The 24176-nt window shown below is 35.6% G+C and overlaps 1 protein-coding gene across 1 annotated transcript in view; it reads left to right on the forward strand.

The window, feature by feature from the left end:
* Window positions 1-24176, forward strand: part of SPATA17 (spermatogenesis associated 17) — a 79953-nt gene that overhangs the window by 51726 nt on the left and 4051 nt on the right. Inside the window, exon 4 of the mRNA XM_066995516.1 lies at window positions 1785-1920. Coding sequence (XP_066851617.1) covers window positions 1785-1920 — 136 coding nt within the window. The remainder of the gene's footprint in view (window positions 1-1784; window positions 1921-24176) is intronic.

Genomic DNA, 24176 nt, shown 5'->3' on the forward strand with positions numbered 1-24176 from the left:
GATAAAAACTGCAAGTGGAGCAGCCGGCTCACAGCACCTTCGGTGTATTCTCTGGGACACTGGGGCCACATTAATTTTTGTGTGCATGTGATGTCCATCCCATGTGCAAATTAGCATTACAAGTACCATAATCTGTCTTATGTGAGTGTCCTTTCCCATGAGTATACACATACTACTATAGCTTTGTATAATTTAAGTCTGCTAAATCAGTGTTTTTCTTTTTGCTAACTTTACATGACATTTGACTGTGGTTCTGGATAGAATAAATTGATATAGCTAGGAGTATTGTTAAATAGTTTCTTTTTATGAAGTGGAAAGAGAGGCATATAATTTAATAAAAATAAACAAGCTCACCCAAACAGTTGTTGATTTGTTAGTGTAAATAAATCATTTTGTGAGTCTGTATCAGCTGAGAAACAGGAAGAAACATATTTTTATCCCCATCTTTATCAAAAATGTGTTTGACTATAACTCTTATTGGGACTCTGGGTTCTGAAAAACTTTCAACTAGTAAAAGGTTTTAATTAACTACACCTATTATTGTGGCTGTTAAAGTGATGTTTTAAACTCTTGAAACTTATTTCTAATTTTACCACGTAATAATTTTTCTGCACTTGTAGAATAAAGAACACACATTTCTTTTTTTGGAATACCAGCAATGATAAGCTTCATTCGTGGGATTTTCCTTTATATTAAAATGTATCTCTTTGCTCTTGTAACTCTCTTGCAAACTAAAATGGGCAGATGAAACTGATATCTTTGTAGGGTCTCTTGCAAATCCATTATGTATGAGATGCCTTTCACCCTCCTCCATACAGTTTACTGTGGGACCTGCCCAGAAAACCTGAAGGTGCCCACAGGCTTTAGTGATGTCTATCTTAAAACAACCTCTATGACCAAAGAAGGCATCTGGAATTTCACTGTTCAGTGGTAGTATGCAAGAAGGGAGTTCACCCTCAGTATGACTAAAGGTGAAAGAATCAAATCCCAAAAGATTGATGGTTAGGGCATACTGATAACTTCAGAGTAAAGTACACGATTTGTGTATTTAGAATAAATCATTGATTTGCTTTGTGGTCTGCCAATACATGAAAGCCATCAGTACTATCTGTCTAAGTTTCTATTCTGCTCAACTAGGCTACACCTTATATAGTTTTGGTTGACAGTTATCAAAGGATACACTTTCTACTTTAAGGTACAAAAGGAGTTCTTTCTGGTGTGAATTAGTCTTGGTCTATACTTACACTGCTGGTAGCCTTGAAATGCATCCATCCTGATGGAATGATCAGGTTGAGGTTGTGTTGGTTGCCTTTTAGAGTACGCTACTTGTAAGGTGGATGCAAGGTTCTCCAGAAATGAACTCTACTTTTGCATGGTGGAGGCCTTCCATTGACTGGTGGCACATACTGCATTGCACAAGTCAATAAGGAAATCACACCAAACCAGTCCCTGTTCATTCCTTCTTTACACCACACCAGTTAGCAGTGCAAATATAGCCAGAGTAATAATCTGGCAATGCAAATGCACCATCTTCTATCTTCTTACAAGGCTTCATTTTATCCTGTTGAAGATCTCTATCACTTTGCTCCAAATTTTATTAAAAAGCAATCATAAAAGAAATTGGAGTAACCCTTCCACAGTACTGAGGAGGGGACATCAAGATGGTAGAGGAAAACAGCAGAAACTTGTGTCCACCTCATTTTCTGCTACATTGATATCTTATTTACATGATTTCTGTGGCATCCAGAGTAGACCATAATTTTTAAATATTTTTTGAATTTCAGATTTTTGCCATTTTCTTCGTATCATAAAAATGAGAAGTATGATCCGTCAATTCATAGGTCAGGCAAATATGGCCAAGAAACTTATGGAATTAAACACTTCCGAGAAGTACAGCCGAATAAGTGGGTAACAGGCAAGGTGAGTCACTACAAAAATTAAAGAATGGCTTACTTTTTTAGATTGCTATTGTATGTGAATTTGAGCTTGATCCTGAGATCATTGAATCCACTGGGTGTCTTTGGGCCATCAAGGTTTCTGAACTCGTTGGTAAGTTAAACTGGAAGAAATCCAACAATTCTTTGACCAACAAGGTAAGGATTAAGAGCATGTATAAGTACAGATCTGGTTATATCAGTTTTGCAATTTTTTTTTTTCTGTTATGCCTTTCCTGATTTAGGACATCATATTATATACAATATAATATATGTATATTTATTCTTACATGCTAAACCTTTAGAAAATTATGGAAGAAAAATGGAGAAAATATAAAATATTTTGTTGCTTATGTTCTTTGGGTGAAAAAGGGTGAAAATTAACCTAAACAGTGTTTCAACATGAATTTGTGCATATATTTGCATTACTTATTTTTGTATTAGGTATCATAATCACATTAAAATTTCCCAGTACAAGAAAGATATGGACTTGACAGAACAGTTCCAGCACATGGCCTCAAAGATGATAAAGGGCATAGAATACCTTTTCTATGAGAACAGGCTGAGAGAGCTGGAACTCTTCAATGTGGAGAAGAGAAGGCTCAGGGACATCTTATCAATGTATATAAACACCTGTGGGAGGAAATGAAGATGGAACCAGATTCTTCTCAGTAGTGTCTAGGACAATTAGCATCAGGTACAAACTGACATGTATAACATTCCATCTGAATGAAAGAAAGCACATTTCATGTATTTATTTATTTAATTATTTTTACTTACTTATCCATCTATTTATTTTACTGTGGGAGTGGTCAAACACTGGAACAGGTTGCCTAGGGGACTGTGAAGTCTCTATCATTGGATGTATTCAAAACCTGACAGGACACAGTCCTGGGCAACATGCTGTAGCTGGTCCTGCTTGAGCAAGGAGGTGGACTATCCAATCTGAAGAGGTCCCTTTCAACCAAATTAATTTTGGGGTTTTATAAGATATGATTACTTGTTTTCTTGAAAGTAACTTATCCTTGTAAATATAAAGCAGGTTCCGAGGAATTTTATTTTGAGATGAAATATTTTGTCTGATTTTTTTTCTCAAAATTTTAAGCTTTAGAAACAATATTAGAGTAAAATTTTGATATTTAATCATTACAAAAAATAACTAAATTACATTGTAAATAAAGATACAAAGATCAAATGAAAAGATCTGAATTTGTCTTTCAATGCAATTAATGGAGGGTATGCTTCACTGGAGTCCCAAAGCATAAGCATGATATATAAAAAAATGATATAAAATTTGTTGGTCCTACTTGTTTTATACTGTAAAGACTTTTCCAATCTGTAGCAGTTCTTGATCAGGCTCAGATACCAATATCAACCAATGTAAAGATATTTGTACTGTTTATCATACGTATATGATGCATATAATATAAATTATAGGACTTAGCTGATACAACTAAAATTGCTTTACTTGCTATCTTGGATAGATTTCAACCTAAATCTCTGGGGGTATATAGCTGTATGCATTAATCCAACACAACCTACAGCCTTCCAACCCCAGTTCTAAATTAAAATGAAGCTTCAGTTAGGAGCTGCTTACCCAAACAGAGAGATAAGAGGGGAAAATAGCTCTTTCTGACCTACCTGCTGATTTAATGGGTCATTATTACCGTTAAAAGAAAAAGAAAACAAAACAAAACAAAAAAAACTCTACCTCCTTTCTGCATTTTAATGGAAGAGGTCCTATAGGCAGGTACAAGGTCATACTTTCAGAACTAAAATCTCAGTGAATTCTGTTACTTTGTTTCCCAAATCTAGTAAAATTTTCCATATGTCAGGGCTCTGAACAAAATTATCTTCTATTAATTAATCACCAGGCTAAATGGCATATGTGAAGATAATACCAAAAACAATCTGAGTTTTGCTTAACATGTTACTTAACACAACCTTTTTTGGGGTTTTCCATGAGGTGATATTTATGTTAATGCAGTGTTTATTACAACCTGAATAGCTGATAACCCAGCCAGGTTGTATAGTTGGCTTCTTAAAGTATTGTAATAGAGAAGTCCATCTAATCATTGCCGGTAAGAAAAACTATAATTTCTTCCAAGGAGGCAGTGCAGTGATCAGTGGGTCATAGACCACTGAGCTGCTGAAGCATTATTTGATATTAGCTTTTTTTTTTTTTTATAACCTCTGTATTAAAAAGTTTCTCTGTTTATGTATATGAGCGTGCCTGAGTTATATTTCCTTTAGATTTTTATGTGTTTATATGTGTGCATTTTAATTCAGGTCTCAAAAAGATTAGTATGTAAATTATATAATTACTTTAGAAGCAAAATGAGCAACAATGACAAATATTGTATTGTTATATTTCCTCTGGAAAATGAAAGAGTGTCAGCATAGACTTCCTCTAAACATAGTAATTACCATTGATATGTGAGAAAAGTTAATAGTTCTTTTCATCTAGTTATAATCTGAAAATTTTCATACCATTCCACATAGATTTCTAAGAAGTTACTAAGCTAAGGGAAAAAACAGTTCTACTCTAAATCTTCATTAAAAATAAACAAGTTAAAAAATGGAAATATACTTCTAGTGAAACAATCTAGTTATCCTAGTTGTTAACTACTATGAAAATAAAAAATGCTTGCATATTTTTAAAGTTGTATTAATATATGTCTAAATACCTTGGAATGCCTTTGATTTCTGTGAGAAGTATTGATATAAAGAAAAAAAAAATACTAGTCACTGTGAGTTTAATCTAGAGTGATAGGTCCCAAAGTAGCTGGACAGTCAGGGGATCAAATACACTAACTATAATCTTTCAGTTGTCAAAACACTCACATATGTTCATATTTACTGAAGCAGAAATGATAGTTTATGGCCTTTAATTGGTATTGGAATTAGTTTGCATATGCATTTTAGAAAACTGACTTAAATGACAGCATTTACTGTTTTCTTATTTGGAAAATTAGGGACATGACATTTGAAGGCATTCCTTGTTGATAGATTCTTTCCTTTGATGCCTTATTATAGGTGAATTACAGTACAACTGCATCACTGTTTCGTTATTTGCACAGGCATTTGGGCCCTAAACAGAATTTTATTATCTACAAAGCATAAAAATATCCAGTACTGCAAGGAATTAATTTAGAGAACCTAAGCATATTGCACAGAACATAAAGTTGACCTTTACCGTCTACAGCTTTTGGAATAGAGTGGGATGTGGAACACATCATAGATTTAATGTGGCACAACGCAGTCTGCAGAAACTTGGGTGGGACTGTGACTGCCTGCCCATTGCACCCGATGATTGAATCTGCTGTCACCAGCATCCTGATAATAATGAACATTCAGCTTAACGACCGTGATTATGATTATCATAATTGATGTGCAAGTGCAGTGTGTGGGGATCATTACAGCTGAACTGTACAGCAGAGAAACATGCCTTAGTTATGGATAATTTTACTTTTATGCATTGATTGGGATAAAATATGCTTTTCAAGTTCAACAGGCCAGTGTAATATAATTTTAGGAAGATTTCTACATGTATGAATTGATGATTATGAGCTTCTTGCAAAACAGTCGTTCTAGCTGTTTGTTTTGAATTGTTTCATTCCATTTATAACAGGAAATAAATAATTAGACGTTGAGTGGAAATCACTTATAGAGTACTGCCAGCATTAATCAAATATCAAGTTCAAATACTTCTGATTATGATGGCCTCACATAGGCTAGGAAAAATAGCACTTGTAATGCACAACCAACACAATTCTGTTTTTGTTGGAGCAGTAGAAACTGAGCAACAGCGTTGTCATCTTCATGTTGTTTTGTGTAATTGCTAGAGCAGGCAATAGTTGTTATAAAAATTATACAGCTTCCATTTTTTGTCACCAGAGGCAGAGGTGACAGGCTCACATTCAGCCAGAGTAGACAAAAGCACAATCAACAGCTTCAATCAATGTAGTTAGATGGTGATTGCCTTCAGCTGAGATTATATGAATTTGCAGAAGTATTTCATTAAATTGTACAATAATATATCAGAAAACCAGGTGTGTGTAAGTACTTTAGCCTGAGTTTATAAAGGACATTAGGATAATGCAATGTATAGAGTTTCATTGATTTACAGTAGGTGTAAATTTGTCTTTGTCTAAGAATTGGCAGAAGTGTCCCATTTGGGATAACAGACAATAGAAAATTTCTTGATCTTTAACTAACTTGCTTTCTGCCATAAAGAAGATTGCAAGGATCAAGTCACTCTGAATGTCTCATCTGCATAATTCCTCTCACATTATTTTACTAAGTTTGGACTTTCTGTGGTGCAAAAGAGTACTCTCTGTGGGTCCAGAAAATTCATGCTATTTTGTATAAAGTCTTTTACCTCTAAAACTTCAATAACCCCAGCAGTTTTCATTCTTACTCAAGTTATGGCAGAAGTGGCATAACTGTATCAGGTAGGACCTGAAGTTCCAGCTATGTGGGAAGAATTCCATAAGTGTACAACAAGGCCTGAAAATCTCAGTGCCTTTCAAAGCAGGCTTGACTTTTCTACATGGCCAACCCCTTCTCTTTTACATTCTTCTGAGGCCACTGTGTCCTATGGTTCTACAGAAAATTTGTATTTACATGGTGTTACTGAAGAGGAAAAACTGGAGAGGGGGAAGTGACTTGTTCTGTTTGGAAACTAGTTTTATCCCACATGGGACTAACAACATACTATTATTATGTGTCTATTGGTCAATGTCATATGGCAGAATTGGTACATTATTAATGTTCTTTCATCCCTATCTTATACTGAAACTTAACTAAATTTCACTTTAACTTGACTTTTCTTAATCTTGCAGCAATTATAATTGAGATAAGTATAATGTATGTGTGAAGTTTTAAACTTTTTCTATCAAGACTGTGACTGTGACTCCTGGACAATTTTTAAGGGTGTTTGCTTGGTTTCTATTCCTTTTAATCAGAGAAGAAATATACAAGAATATTTTCTAATACAGTGTGGTATTCCTGAGGAATGTGGATCTGTGCTGTCAGCCTTATTACATGTTTTGAAACTTTTAAGGCCATATTTGCTAGTATGCTTTGTGACAAAATTACAAGTATACAATGAGAAGAGCCACGACACTTTGAATAACAATTCTTAGTTTCCCCAGTGCAAATGCAACGTGTTTTCCTAAGCGATGCAAAATTGACATAATGCGGCAGCTAGAAGTGACTCTATTGTAGAGGAATTATTAGGTGATCTTTTAAGAGTTTGTGTTTTACACTACCGATTTCCTCATGAGCCATGTCAGGAATAATAAGGGTTGTTGCCAAAGTGTGTTGCACTCCAGCAATCTCCAGCCAATGACATGGCTCCTGTATAATTATTGCTGCTGGCATAACTTAATGGATCTATTTGGATGCTCCAAATGCACCTTTAGTTTGAATTATCAGCTATCTGGTTCCAAGGTAAAGATGCTTTCCTTCACTTTGCTTCTTACCATATATCCTACACCAAACCAAAAAGTTTAAATCCAAGGATCTGGTCTTACAGCAGTGCATTCTATATTATTCATGAAAAGTCAATATTCTGTAGCATGTGTCTCTCTGCTGTCTACAGAACAACCACTGAGAGTCAGAACACTTTGTATCTTCTTGTGATAATTGGCTTGAGGAACTCCCTGCCTTCATATAGGGTGATTCTTACAACAGCATTACTTTGCAGAATTGTGAGCTCCTTGGAGCTCAGGCATTTAGCTATATTCCTGGACAGGTAGTGTTAAAAAAAAAAAAAAGAGAAGTGGTGCCCAAGCTAATATCATGGACCAGATTAATGAGCAAGATGTCTCTGAAACTGGGTAACAAAAAATGACATATAATTGCTTTTGCAAAGTCTACTACTTCTAAATTTTGCCCCTCTTGAGAAGCAAATATTCAAAAAGCCAAGAGTATGTCAGTTCAACAGCAGGAACAGCAGACATTACCTCTGACTCACTGGACTGGAATCTCTTTCATAAGATGAACCCATTCAGTCTTCTAGGAAAGAAAATGAAAATTTCAACTTGTGGCAGTTGACATAATGATTTTTCCAGATATAAGCCATCTCTGAAATGATTTTCTTAGGTGTAGAAAGAAGGTTAAAATTATGAACCAAATTAAAATATACAAAATGGCTACTGTATAAATATATATATATACTGGCTACTGAATATATATATACTGGCTACTGTATATATATATATATATATAAAAAATATACAAAATGGCAACTAAATGTAGAAAATAATGTGTGGATACCTAGAAGGATGAAAAGAAAGGCTGGAAGAGCTTTCTGGTGAAGGTTACTGATGACTTGCAGGGTACAATGATGAAGGAATAAAACAATGTAGTGACTAGGAAGAGTCAAACCATTCGGTTGGATATTTGCATAAAAAAGATACTGTCACCGCTTTTCTAATCAAATCCATTCTAGTGGTTATTTGTAAGGGTTTGTCAGCAACTAGTTGAATATTTTATAAAACCTGATTTTCAGTTCTGTGATTTCTCAGTGGGAAAATTCTCTCCCTTGATGATGATCCAGGGCTTTGAAGAATAAATTGATTCAAAAGAGAAAATTAGATGGTCCTTATTATACTGTCTAACTAGCAATCCAGTGTCATTTGTCTGTAGGATGATAAATGTCTTGCTTTGCCTACCTTCCTCATTTAATAATTCAACTTGTATGTTAGTGGCATAGAAAGAAAATCTTGCATTTTAGTAAGAGCTAACTTTAACCACTATTTTTTGAGGGAGATATATGTATGTTTTTTAACTTCATAAATAATTCCCATTGTATACATTGCTTAAACATTTTAAAGCCTCTTGTTTAATGAGAAAAAGCTTTAGAAACAGAGTATCTTGCCTAATTTGTTCAGTACACACTTAAGAGTACATTACACTAAAGTGTGGCAGAGCTTTTGGTGAAAAGAAACATCAGTTGAGCTGGAAACGTTAATATGAAATTTTTAAATTGATGTTAGTTTTAGGTGTTCACAATTCTGATGTTATTTGGTTTGTTGGAATTGCAAATCCTTGCACTAAGTTGGGAAGTGCTTGGCTTTGACTTTTGATGACAGTTAGGGACTGTTCCGCATTTTCGGGATTCAGGAAATTTGCTTATACATCTGGCAAATATAATGCATTTCAACACAGCCAATTAATCTTGATATTGAATTTAAAAACAAAAAACTAGATATTGAAGTCACTAGCAATTACTGATGTGACATATCTGCAAAAGTTGGGCGGAAGTGTCGACACCAAGTTGGGGGGAAGTGTCGATCTGCCAGAGGGTAGAAAAGCTCTTCAGAGGGACCTGGACAGGTTGGATCGATGGGCAGAGGCCAGCGGGATGAGGTTCAACATGGCCAAGTGCTGGGTCCTGCACTTTGGCCACAATAACCCAATGCAATGCTACATGCTTGGGGCAGAGTGGCCGGAAAGCTGTGCAGAGGAAAAGGATCTGGAGGTGCTGACTGATGCTCACCTGAACATGAGCTGGCAGTGTGCCCAGGTGGCCCAGAAGGCCAACAGCATCCTGGCTTGTATCAGGAATGGTGCAGCCAGAAGGACCAGGGAGGTGATCGTCCCCGTGTACTCTGCTCTGGTGAGGTCGCACCTCAAGTACTGTGTTCAGCTTTGGGCCCCTCACTGCAAGAAGGACATGGAGGCCCTGGAACATGTCCAGAGAAGGGCTACAGAGGTGATGAAGGGCCTGGAACACAAGGAATGGCTGAGGGAGCTGGGTTCTCCAGCTTATTTAGTCTGGAGAAGAGGAGGCTCAGGGGAAACCTTTACAGGCTCTCTACAGGTACATGAAAGGAAGCTGTGGGGAGCTGAAGGTCAGCCTCTTCTCCCAGGCGACTAGTGATAGAACTCGAGGGAATGGCCTCAAGTTGTGCCAGGGAAGGGTCAGGTTGGAACTTAGGAGAAATTTCTTCTCAGAATGAGTAGTCAGGCATTGGAAACGGTTGACCAGGGAGGTGGTGGAGTTGCTTACTGTCCCTGGAGGTGTCTAAGGAAAGGTTGGATGTGGTGCTTAATGACATGGTTTAGTGGGTGGTATCAGCGGTAGGGGGATGGTTGGACCAGATGATCTTGGAGGTCTTTTCCAACCTTAATGATTCTATGATTCTGTGAAAAGTATGCTTTTTTGTTAATCCACCTTTAGCTTGGTTGTGATGGCTAAATAGAGTTGAAGTGGAAGTTACAAAGCTTTTCATAACTCTCTAAGATTGAGATTACCTATATAAGTATTCAAAAATGCCTCTAAGATATTAGGACTGATCCTCAATGCTTGGCATAATAAAGGTATGTTCATGGAGTTAGGCTAATTGTTACAGCAGGTAACAATCTGGCCAGTGATTAATATAATCAATATATAGATAAATGCAACCTGCTTCCTATTCCTTAGAAATAATGTTGTTACCCATCTTCGCAGAAAAAAAAAAATAAAAAAAATTAAATCTCTTTAAGTGCATATTGCTGTTGGATTTACTAACTGAAGTCTAAGAATCACATTCTGCTGGCTTCTTGCAACAGGCACACTTAAGACTGCAGAATCTCACATCTTAAAATGTTAGTTGAATGAAATATTTCATAGCATTGATCTATTATAATTGAATAGTTGTACAATTTATGGTGTTATTAATGCCTATAGCTACTCCAAATGTATTCTAATAAGTTATGCCAGGTATATGCCCAAGCTGAGTGAAAGGCTGGAAGTTTTTGTTGTTTTGAGAGCAAGTGTAGGTTTTTCTCAGAACAGTAAAATTCAGTGCAGTAAAATGTAGCCTAGATTCTTACAGTGCTCTAGAATCTTGGAGTAGTCTACATTACCTGAGTAGGGAAAATCATAGTAAAATTGCATAGTTTTGTGCACTGGCATTGGAGTGAATGAGAGACTGCAAGTAAGACTGCTGCTTGTCTTAGTGGTTTGACATAAGCAGCTACTGCTACTTTAAAATTTAGATCATGAATCAACTCTGAATTTGTTTGCTCCATTTTAATAGTAATATGATATTCACTTTGGAATACACTTCAGTATTTATTCATTTAATGCCAATGAATATCTGTTTTCAAAATGCCCTTTACAAACACAAGTTAAAAGGATGTTCCACCATGATCAAGAATAGAAACTATATTCTTTCTTCTCCTACATACTTTATCGTTTTTGTTCATCTTAACATAAAATATGTATGGAAACTGAAAATCATAGCCACATAAGGAGTTATTTACGAACAAGTGTATTATCATGTGTTAATATTCAAGAATGAGAGTTATGGAATTATTCAAGAATAACCTTTGCACTTCAAATTCAGTCTTCATTTTCATTTAAACAACCTTACAAGCTCTGAGTTAACGTACAGGGGTAATAGCAGATAAGGTACATAGGTTAAGCTAAAAACTGGGATGCACACAGTATCTGTTTCCTAATTGTACTGTTTTTCTTTTCCACAATGAGTCAATCTGAGTAAGAATTTACATTTTGAATGTGATAATAGGAACTAACAATATTTCCAGCCCATGGCCTGGAGTTGTGTTAGGATCTCTCTTACCTGTAGTTGTATGAAGTATATGAAGTATACTGTATATGGCAGTATAAGTGATAAACATTGATCTCTAGCAACTGAATACTCTGCTCTTTTAGAGTGTAACTTGTTAGGTATGAGCGGCTCAAACTTAGAAAACAAAAGAAAGAGAAACAATAAAAACACTGCATATTAACAGACTTTGTACACTAATGCAAAGCTGCTTGATTGAGCAGTGCAGTGTCAACCATGTCTTTCTTCTAATGCTAAAAGTAATGCACATAGACAGAGTGACAATCAGAGTACAGCCTCCCATCAGCTGTAATTAATCTTTCAGTTAACAGAGACTAGAAAAGCTTCTCATCAGTCCCTTCTGAAGTCGGAGGCACCCTGTTTTTTGATGTTTGCATTCTGAGTAAAATTGTCCCCACCAGTTCTAACAAATTGAAACACCAGGCTAATTATGGCAGCTAATGAAGTGTGTGGAATGGTCACAGCTTGTCGTGAAACTGTTCCTTCAGCTCAGATTAGAGTTTCATCAATCACTTTTTTAAACTGATCCAGAATTGCTTCTGCCCAGTGCTTGGCATTTTTAATGCTGTTTCTGTAATTGTTTTTTTCCCCAAAGCTTAGGCTATTTTTTGAAATATTACATTCTCAGGACAGGACTTACAAACTCCAGTTTATAAAAAAAACATTTCATTATTGCCTCTATCAGCTGATCAAGTGCTAGAAAGCTAATAAAAGAGGCAGAAATATAAAACTTGATATATTGCTTTTAATCCAGCTAAAGGTAGCAATAAAGCATATACACATATATGTATATGAATCATTATTACGGTGGGCTGGATGTATACTGCAATCTCATGAGACATGGTTTGTGGGCTGGATGGTTCAAATCCCTCTGAAGGACCTAAATGAAATGAATGAGTTGGTCTTAGCTTATTTCCTAGTGGATTGTGGTCCTCCATATATCACTCAAAGAGTTTGTCATGATTTGTAGTTTTTGCAGATGCTCAAGCCTTTGGCAGCAGAAAGACCAAAATGTGTTGCTATTTAAAGTATTTCAGCACATCAGGTCAAATCCAAAGTCCTCAAAGAAGTATGGGAAACTTTACAGTATAACTGATGTTGCTACTACACCGTCAATGAATAAATTAGCATATGAAACATTGCAAAAATTCCTATTTCATTTTCATTTATAAGATAAAATAGTATTCAGCTATACATTGAAAGTTCTGCATAGACATTAAAGGCATAGATGTTAAAGAAATTATAATGCTAAATTCTTTCCTCAGCATATACAGTAGAATGTAGAATTTGGTTTGGAAGTTATTCAGATGAAAAATGAAATAAACTTTTGCATACATACTACCATAGAGTATGTTTGCACAAGTTGTCACATTTACTATATTTAATACGTATTTATATCAGAACCAAGACAGCATGATTTTAGTTCAAGTGTGCTGAGCAATCTATTTATTGAATTTGTGCTAATAACTGTAATCCATTTCATTTTTCTGAACACTGCTGAAATTGAAATAAAGTTTATCTATTTATATTTCAAATGTTCCTCTCCCTGAAATTTCTTAGTCATGTAATATTTGACAGAACTAGCTTCATGTCAATGCCAAAACAAATCTGTGGCATAAGCGAATAATCCTTGATGCTGATGCTTTTCCTTGAACTGTATCAATGAACCAGTAGATTTACAAAGGAGAGTAAGCACCACTGAAAATTTAAAAAAAAGACACACAAAAATATGCTATTATATATAAATAAAAGATGGGGAAGAAAAGGCAATAGATATGAGCCTAGGAGCTATTGATTAGTGACAGCATTTGTGAACACGGGGTAGGAGATGACTAGTTTTCCTGGTGTTAGCAGATCTCCAGAGTAGCTGCATACAAAGTGAGAAAGTCCTTTCTCCTGATCTGTCATTTCAGTTTCTTCTGAAGGTAGCTTATATTCACAAAACAGGAAACTTGGACTGTGCCACAGGAAAGTAATTTACTGGGAGAATAAAGAATGTTTATTTTGCTGTAAGCCCCTTTAACTAATCATATCCACTTTTGCAATGAGAATGCAAGGAAGGGGAGCAGGAGACCTTCATCACCATGAGGAACCCTCTTTGACACCTTTACTGTCCTTTCTGACATGCCACAAATTTTGTTCAAGTTCCTTTAAATATCATCCAGAAAAAGTACAACCTGCATGGAACATGACAGTGGACACATCTTTCTTATAGCTCTGAACTTCATCAGACCTCCAACAGGCGTGAAGACATCACCTCCCTGAACGTTCTGGCAAAGGGCTCTGGCAGCAGTCTGTGCAAGGAAGTGTATGCTTGGAATTAGACCCATAAAGTCTTGTGCACTCTCTTATCTCTGAAGTACTGGTACGTACTTCATTACTTATCTCTATTATGCCATAATATATTTCTATTAGTTTTCAAAGAAAAAAAAAGTGAGAAAAGTAGCACAATATTTAGCACATCCTTTCCCAGATACAGAGAGAGCTTTTGATCAAGTTAAATGATGCTCTGTGAAAAGAGTCATTGAGAAAGTAAGCTGAGAAGGCAGAGTTTTTGTTGTAGCATGAATTTAGCTTTTATAGAACTCATTTGATGGCACCAAAATAAGAATCTATTCTCTTCTTGAATAGAGATGGTTGTTTTCAAGTTACTTCTTTTGTTAAAGCTAAAAGTTGTTTTCATAAACAATCACACACAAATTCTATAAGAAAGCAATGTGATACATAAAATGCACTCTTATTCACACTAGGCTGCTATAGAGCTCACCAATCATTAATTTTCCATGTTGTACAGAGTATCTAATAAGTAACTTTATTTTACAGTACATTTTAAATATACTTTTTTTTTTTTTCTCCTTAAAAACAGAGTTGGATGAAATCCCTGTTAAACTGTTTTTCCTTGTGGAGCATAAAAGACTAATATAAAAATAATTCAGCAAAAAGTAGTATTGCAGCTGGGAAACACAATTATAGTAAATTTTACATAACTTTCAAAAATGCTTTTCATGTTTCTAACTTACCATCTAGTGGGATCCTTCTCGCAATTGCCAATTCTTATCAATTGAAGATGAAGGCAACTAGTATAGCAGACTCTCAGATGATACTAGTGTAAACTCAGTTTCTAACAGGTATTGTGGTGTGACGATCATATACACCGATATGTTAAAAAAAATAAAAAAAATCCTTATTCCAATAACAGCATTATATTTAGTGAAACTATAAAGATCAAATACATTGTGCTTATGAACCAGTCTTCCCCTTTTTCTATAAAGAGCTGGCTGAGCTCTTCACTCCGCTTCAGTAACCTTTTTCTCTGTGTAAAAGTGCTGGTTTTTTTCATTTGAAGTTAGGACAAAATGATAGTAATAATTGTGTGAAAAAATTTTTGCTGTGCCTGTCCCTTCTCACTTTACAAAGATTTTACCTATACTTATGTAATTTGTCCTAAATCACTAAGAACTGGAAGTTTTTCCAAATATACTTCCCGGAAATTGAAGTAATTATTCATTACATTATTCATTTACATATTCAAGTAAATATCTTTGAGCTAAGTGAATACCAATCCTTTTTTGTGTTTAGAGAAACTGACAAACTAAGAACTGAATATAAATGTAATTAGATAAACAAATGAGGAGACTTTCTCAAGAAGGAAACGTCATTTAAGTAACAATTTGTGGTCTAGTGACTGTCTGTCCTTCTGTGTTATTATAGAGAAATGTTGCTTTAAATCCTTGCTTTACTAGTACAGTATATCCTCTCAATTTAGAAAGGTTTTCAGGCATTTCAGATGCTTGCTATGCAGAGTGAGATATAAGAAAATGTACTGCATACTTGGCTGGACTGTTGAACCATATAAAAACACTGATCCTACACATGATATAATAAAAAGTTAAGCTTAATCTTATTGTTCAGTTGCTACTTATAAAGGTGCTAAGGTACTAAAGGTACTCCTACTAAGGTGGGAGACTCATTTCTCTCAAAAATTTGCATCAAGATGTGATTTTGAGTCTGAAAACCTTGAAAATATCTGATAATAGAGATGTTCAGAAATATCTAAGGCATGTTGACATTGGAAAAATAAACTATATCTACTAATATGCTAGAAGTTACTCTCTCTACAACACAAGATTTCCTAAAAATCTAAGGAAATTTTAAAATCTAAAGTTTCTCTCTTTTTTTTTCAAGTTAATTGTAAACTTTTAAAAGCAGATTTTTTTTTTCTTACAACTAAAGTAAAATATTATATATATATATATATTTTTTTTTTCTGACGAGGATTTAGATTCAGAATTTTTCCTCTTTAATTCCTAGTGGCATGGTTTTGGCAAATTAGAGGTAGTTGCAACTTGATCTTGGCAGGTTAAACATCTTCTGGATATAGTCCAGCAGGTTAAAAGTGGTTCTGAGTTTGTCTTGGCAGTCAGCGCTTGGCACTGGCTTAATTTTCTACTGGAATCAGAATGTTATGGTTGAACAGATTAGACAATGAAAGGGGCAGCTTATAAATGGCATAAGTCAAGATACTTATCCCTAAGTGCATTATTTTCTAGTGCATGTCCTCTTGCTAGCAGAATGTGTGTGATGGACAAGATAAGGAGTTGTTTTAAAAATATGCCCACTATAATAAAAATATGTCCTTTAATTTTCATCAGATGCTTTTAAAACTCTGTACATTTTCTGTACATTGGAATGTAGTTTCAGGTGTAGTTCCATCTCAGATTTAGTAACTTCATAAAAAGTTTATACATTACTCATCAGTGAGTTTTCATACCCAATGAAATTTTATTTATGCATCTTAAATTAAGATGAACATCTAATCCCTCTTCAAAAATATATATAGTTTTTAAACACCCTGCAAGAAGTAGAGATTTGCATAACAATAGCAAATAAACACCTCTTGGGATTCTGAGTACTAACAACTATTTCAAGTGCACATTTGTTTTTTAGCCCAGTTTCAGTAAAGTTCAAGGGTATCCAAGTATGAAATAGCTTGAGGAGAAATTCACATTGCTTTCTTAATTTAATTTACTTGTTAAAAAATAGAATAGGTCAAAAAAATAGAATATTATCTTTGGCAATTTTGGTTCAAATGCTGACATTAGGCAGAACAGAATTTGGGTGATGTTGTTTCATAACATTGAACAAAGTACTGCATGCACTATAACTTTGTGTAGCAAACTATGCTTATAATATTGATACTGACTCTGAATATGTCTAAGAGTACCTGAAAAGTGTCTACATAAAGGTGATTTATTCTTTCACAGTAATTAGCTATACACACATACATAAATTCATTATCTACATAGTAATTTATAAAGAAGAATTCATATGTGTATATATTTAAGCATCACAGAGCTAGAACATGTTTGGGAGGAAGAACCAGCAAGTGTCTGGCTATCAGGTCATCCATAAATGGACTAAATGAGCTTAGAGGGTACAGTTGGGAATTCCACCCTCCCTTCCCCTTGGGCAGCTGCAGTCACCATGGGGTACTAAGTAAATTTAACAAATGCAAATTCAGACCACAAATCTTCATTGCTAGTTATATTGTACATGACAAAAAGGACAGGCTAGTTTCAGATCCCAGATTAATTTTAGAGAAACAAAACTTAAGAAAAATAATTCACTGGACCAAATACTTCCCCATTTTTTCTTTGTCCTTCATTACACAAAACTTTTATCAAAGACAAGAAATAACTTGCCTTTGCTTGTGAGAAAGCACAGTAGGGTATGATGCATTTGTAATCCTTAATAAACACAGATATTGAAAAATATGTTGTTCATTCAGAAATATTTGTTCTTTTTTGTAGAATGGCTCAAACCATTGTGTTCTCAAAAGGATTGTTACTTTCTATCATGCCAGAGCTTAATTTGAGCCTCTGTGGAAGGATATAGTGGGATATGCTTTTCTTCCTTTGTCTGAGGTGCTTCTAACCATGTATGAGCAGAAATAGGTTCTTTTCAAGGATAGAACTCCTTTCCTACCTTGCACTGATGAGAAGAACAAAAAGTTTTAGAGCTTGTCTTGCATTAGCCAGTTATCTCTAAAGCACCAATTAATGCAGCTTAGCTGCCGAGCTAAGAAAGAAAACTTCAGTGAGCCCAGATTAGTAGCAGAATGCTTCCTCCTCAGAATATTAGAGGAAGTGAGGAATAGAGTTACAATTTCCATGTTAGGCTGTCACAGAGGAGCGTACACTGTTGTGCTATTCATACTGGACACATCATACAGGAAGTATGAAAAACCTATGTGATTATCAGATATGTGTTTTTTCGAATTCACGGGCCAGAAAATTTCATAATTTCTGGCAAACCATGTTTGATTTTGGTTTCACTATTTATAATTCCAAAAGATTAAAAGTGTAAAAGCTAGTAGTAATTGTAAAGCTCCATGAAAATTTAAGTATAATAATAATTAAATGTTTCTTATATAAATTAAATAGCAATTAATATTTTCTGCCTCTGTTTGGAAGATAGGATATTAAAATGGTGTCGTTAGATTTCCTGCTGTGAACATAATTTTCTGATTTTTTACAATACATTATAATAATGTCAATAAAAGATTAAAACTAATAAGTAGAAAAAAACTTGTCTGATGTAAGTGTAACACAGAAAGTTATAAAGTTCCCTTTTATGATGTCTATGCAATATCATTTTATTTTAAGATCTAATGTAATGGCAAGTTGATTCAAAGGGTAAGATTTGCTCTTACAAAGCCATTAAAGCAAGTATAAAATTGCCTTCTACCGTAGTCACCCAGTCTTTTTAAATCAAAGAGTTTTATTGTTGTTGATATTGTTTGCATTCACAGGAGGTAATTAGGGAAGGAGTTAGACATCACACTCAGAGCCCTCAAGCTTGTCAAGAACAATCATAAACTTCAATTGAGGAAAAACAACAACAGCAACAAAAAAACAGTTTAGGAGGGAAATTGCTGAGAATGGAGGGAAACAGTTTCATAACATCTTAGGTCAGTTTGTTATTGTGTTGATCTATAATATGGAGATCATGTTTTCCAAGTTTTCATGGAAACACTGTGTTGTTGTTTTTTTCATTGCACTTACCCAAAAGAACACAGTGTAGAGGGTTTAAAATAGGTTACAGTAGTAGACAGTCCAAGCGGGGAGATGATGGCTCCTTTGCTTTTCCCGTCTGTACTGTGTTGACAAGCTGAAGTAAGGAAGGGCATAACTTTACCCCCTTCATCACAGCAGTGGTCACTTGTCTGCTATAGTGCAGGGATCTCCGATTAGGCATGCTTTTCCCTGCAAGTCAATACCTCTGCACTGACACAATGAGATCCAGTCCCTAAGGCATGATCCAGGCTTTTGTTATTATCTCTTTTTTTGATGGGGCTAGTTGACCTAATTGGTTAACACATTAGCTTTTCAATTTTATAGCCTTAAGCCACAGAAGACCTATTCCTCATTTTTGGACATTTGTCCATGTTGGAAAGCAGAACTGGCAATCTGTGCCCACTAGCCACAACAACAACATCAAAAAAACAAAACAAAACAAAAACTGAAAAACAGATCTATGCCAAAAAACTATATCCTGAAGTTTATGTCTAATAAGCTATTTAAGCTATGCACAAGAAATAGGTTTTGTTGCCCATGGGGAAGAAGCCATTATTAATGTCCCAGCTCATATCTCTCAATAGGTCTTATGAGCAATGCTGCTTTAAGAGTTTTAATGTACAACAGGGAATTAAAAATTACAGTACCCCTTTCACTGACTGAAATATTGTAAACTTGTTTCACTGGGGCCAGGATTGGTGTCAATGTACTTTGTGTGAAAAGTGCAATAGAAGCATTAGTATTTGACAGCCCTGGTTGAAATAAGTGAAATTAATGGAGCTCTTTTCATATACGACAAGGCCATGGCACCCCTTTCATGCTGCTTACAGACAGAGAAAAGTCAATACTTTTTTATTACTTGATGCTGACCTACATTCTGCACTACAAGTGCCAGGCCCACTAATTGGTTTCAGTTGTAAGAAAAGTTTGCCCCAAAGAAACACTGGAGCAGATAAATCAATCTTTTTTAGGGTAGCTTAGTGGGTTTTGAGCACTTGAAATGACATTTGTGTTATATTGACAGAATGGGTTGTTACACTCATTTTGTCATGTCAGAAGGCCCTGTAATAGTTGGAAGTATTGTTAACCAGTATTGATAAATTTGCTAAGAATAAAAGTTAGCTGGATCAACGTTTCACTTGAGTAACAACTTGCCATTTCTAGTTTGCTTCCTTGTTATAGACCTCTGTGCCTATTAATAGGTCAAGAGGCTTACAATGACAGTTCAATTTAAAACTCTAATTTTACTATTACAAGCATTAGGATCATAGGGAATACTTAAATATGGCCACTTAGTTTTAAACAGAGCGGTCTGTAGACTATGGCTTTACAATGGCAGTGCTGCCTGAATTTCAAATCAGGTATGCACATGAGCTTTGTCTTAGCATTATGGAAAAAGCGAGAAGGCACAGAGTGCCTGCCATAAACTAAGGACATTGCTACAGCATGTTTTTTTTTTTCAGAATTTCTCATTGCCTTTTCTAAAATCTTGTTATTTATCTGTAGATATTGATTTCAAGTTAGGGAAAAGTGAGTTTTGTTCCCTGTTTTTACTATTCAATAGCATGAAGACAGAACTATGATTCTAACAGCTGTGCCTACTTTTCAGTTATTCCTTCTGCCATTGATTCCTAACAGAAATTACCTATGGTTTTAGGTCTCTACAGGAGCAACAGATATCCCAGCACTCAAAAAAAGTTCTGAGATCCAAACTTTGTATGGATTGTTTTAACCTTGCATAGCACGTCATCATGTTTGACATCATGCAATCATACCACATCTTCTATATAATTAGACTGGCTCAGAAAAGAACTTAGTGCTCTCAACCAACACTACAGGGATAATACTTTTCTTTAGAGAGGTTATACAACTTATCTTTGAAGCAGTCTTTCATGCTACTTTTCCTAACCTATGAAGGAAATCTGCATTCATACAACCGTATGCAACAACTTTAATTTGTGTAACCAGATCTCTATTTATACAATCATAGAATCTAGGTTGGAAAGACCTAGGTTGGAAAAGACCTTCAAGATCATCTGCTCCAACTATGAACCTGACCTACCAAGTCCAATCAATAAACCATGTTCCTTAGAGCTGCGTCCATGTCTTTCATCATAGAATTAGAGACTCATTTAGGCTGGAAAAGACCCTTAGGATCATCAGGTTCAGCCATCACCTAACACTACCAACTCCACCACTAAACCATGTCCCTAAACACTACATAAGTATTTCTCTTAAATACCTCCACTGATAGCAACTCCACCACCTCCCTAGGCAGCCTGTTTTAATCTAAGCAGCTTTTCTGTGAAGAAGTTATTCCTGATACTCAATCTAAAACTCCTCTGGCACAACTTGAGGCTGTTGTTTCACATCCTATCACTTGTCACTTGAGAAAAGAGACTGACAACCTCCTCACTGCAACCTCCTTTCAGGTAGCTGTAGAGAGCAATAAGGTCTCCCCTCAGCCTTCTTTTCTCCAGGTTAAAAAATCCTGTTTGCCTCAGCTGCTCCTCATATGTCTTGTTTTTTAGTCCCTTCACTAGCTTCATTGCTCTTCTCTGAACATATTCCAGCAGCTCATTATCTTTCTTGCAGCAAGGGGTGCAAAACTGAATACAATACTCAAGGTGTAGTCTTACCAGTGCAAAGTACAAGGGGACAATCACTTCCATAGGCCTGCTGGCCACACTATTTCTGGTGCAGATGAGGATGCCGTTGGCCTTCTTGGCCACCTGGACACACTGCTGGCTCAGCTGGCTGTTGGCCAGCACCCCCAGGTCATTTTCTGCCAGGCAACTTTCCAGCTACTCTTCCCCAAGCTTATACCACTGCATGGGGTTGTTATCACCCAAGTGCAGCATCTGGCATTTAGCCTTGTTGAATGCCATGTAACTGGACATGGCCCATCGATCTAGCCTGTCCAGATCCCTCTGCAGAGCTTTCCTGTTCTCATATCCTCCTCTTCTCCAGACTAAACAACCCAAATTCCCTCAGCTGCTCCTCATAACTCTTGTTTTCTAGTCCCTTCACAAGCTTTGTTGCTCCTCTCTGAATATGCTCAAGCAACTCAATATCCTTATAGTGAGGGGCCCAAAACTGGACAAAGTACTCAACAAAATGAATGTTTGTCATTACAGAGAAAAACTATGCAAAATTATAAGGCAGAAACTAGAAGTTTATTGTAAGGTATTGTTCCAAGTTTGTCATGTGCTTATCAGCTTTGTAATTATTATGGACTCGATAGATTTGCTGTAGAAAGATATCAGAAGTGTGTATAGAGGAGCTAAGAATAAATGATTGTAATGATACTTTCTGTCCTTAACATATGTGAGTGGATATGCTGTCGCTGTTTGCCTCTTCCCACTTTGGACTGAAGTAGTTGACTTTCCACTTCATTACATTTCTAAGATGATACTTCCTAACTCATTCCAAAGTGAATTTTTATATTATAAGAAATTGCACTATACACTCAAGACTGTTTGGAAAGAAACATTTTTAGTGAAAATTTATCAATAGAAATATGAGGCAATTCATTTTTAAAGGCCTTCAAGCTGATACTCGTACATGCATGTATAGCTCTGCAACCTTTGGTTGGTTTGCCCCTGTTGTTTTTGTTTGTACGTGTCTTTGTATTTATATATGTCCACATAATCAGATGCAAAATTTCTTTAGAATTTGCTTTAGTAATAACATTTCAAAGATACTGTATAAGCATTTGGCATGTCTAATCTATGACTTCAGAGTATGCAAATTGAGACAAATCTTTGGTGGTTTTATGTCACCTTTTTGACTCCATTGTTTGGAACTGATGAGCCTACATGACAGTCAAGTAGTCAAATATATGTAAAGGGTCCATAGGTCTTGTTAAGCTCTGTCAGTTATATTGAGTCACTTACAATTTGATAGAGTAAAAAGAGTCAAAGCTTGACAAGTTTAAAAAGGAAGTATTGCATTAACTTGTTTTGGGAATTTAAAAGTAGGTCTCAGGTTCCGAGAATTACAGGTCTCTGATGCTGAGAATTATATGGCACAATATAAGAATGCATTGTGGAAAAAAATCAATAAGACTCAGCTCCCTGCTCCTATGATCCTGAGATTGAGAAACTCTATTTCACCAATATATGGGAATTCGTATTTGTAATCTAATTCATTCCAGCTACCAACAATGAGGGACTGACAGGATGAAAATAATGTTGAAGGAGCCTGGTTTTCTACATTCACAACTTTTGTTCTTGCAGCTTCAAAAGAATTATCTGTATTACTTTGTAAATTCTATACCCTGTAGCAATCAGCTTAAACTCAAGGTGATCCTGCCAGGGCTTGATATATCAGTGTACCAGAAAGCAGTGCATTGCAGTGTATCACTGGAGGATCTGAACCTACTTTTCATTATCAAATTTTACAGACATGAGATTCTGACTTCCAATTTTTTTCCCTTTTTTGCTGCTACAACGATACAATTGGATAGACCGTCTTCAGTGCTATGAGAAAGATCTTGCAAGGCTAAGTGGTATTTTCAGGCTTTAATTTCTTACACCACTCAAAACCGAATAAAATCTGTATCTTTAAATACAAAAATGACTGGGTATGTTTTCCTAAAATATATTTGTATTTTATGCGCATTTTGTGCAACATTCATCTCATATTCATTATAAACTTCTTTAATTAGTCAAACTGTAAAGCCAGCAATAATTTCATTATCCATCAGACTGTGTGATGTTTCCTAAATGTGCTCAAGCATAACTGTTGTCGTCATAATCAGAGCCAGTTGTTTAAATGCTCAGTTGTGAGTATCTAGTGAAATAGCTTTAAATAACAAGATAAACAGTACAGCTGCCAACCCAAAGTAATCTTACACTGAGGGGGAGTGTGGCACAGAAAATTTCCTCTTTGTCATCTTGATTTGAGTTTGAAGCTGGACCTGGGCTTAGTTCCAGCTCAAAAAACTGTTCACTTCAAAGGCTCCTAAATCGTCCCAAGGAGCTAATTTTGGCAGCCAATTGTTTTTGTTTGGCCAGGCATCCTAATAGCAAAACCCGTCTGCTCCAGCAAATGTAGACTTCTTCAATGCTCAGACTCACCGTTCCTGATTTTATCCTGATGTTGGGGGTGTATACTGGTTTCCCCATCTCACCCTAAGTTGTCTACTTATTTTTATCCAAATTGTTAAACTGTACCTCACTGTCCTGCATGTAGATAAGAAACGTATTTCCTATTTTCAAAATAAAGAATAGTATATTCTTTTCTGAATTGTTGTTTGATCCTAAATTGTAGCTGTATTATCTGTTTGCTTTCTCTCCAACTAGAGCTTCCTTTATGAGTTTTTGTTTGTTTGTTTGTTTTATTTCCCCATTCCAGTAACAAATATTAGCCCAGTGAATTTACTAAATTAAATGTAACTAGCTTCACTTTAGAAGGCAACTATTTACAGTTATGCTGAAGTTATAACAACACTTATTATAATAATTATATGGATTTTTTTTCCTGCATTAAGAAGGTGCTTGTGATGCCAAACACACAATGAAAATTAAAATTCTGTGCCATTCTTAAGGTATAATATAAAAATATGCAAATAGGTTGTT

This window comes from Anser cygnoides, chromosome 3, assembly GCF_040182565.1.
Source record: "Anser cygnoides isolate HZ-2024a breed goose chromosome 3, Taihu_goose_T2T_genome, whole genome shotgun sequence".
In the NCBI taxonomy this organism is placed as follows: Eukaryota; Metazoa; Chordata; class Aves; order Anseriformes; family Anatidae; genus Anser; species Anser cygnoides.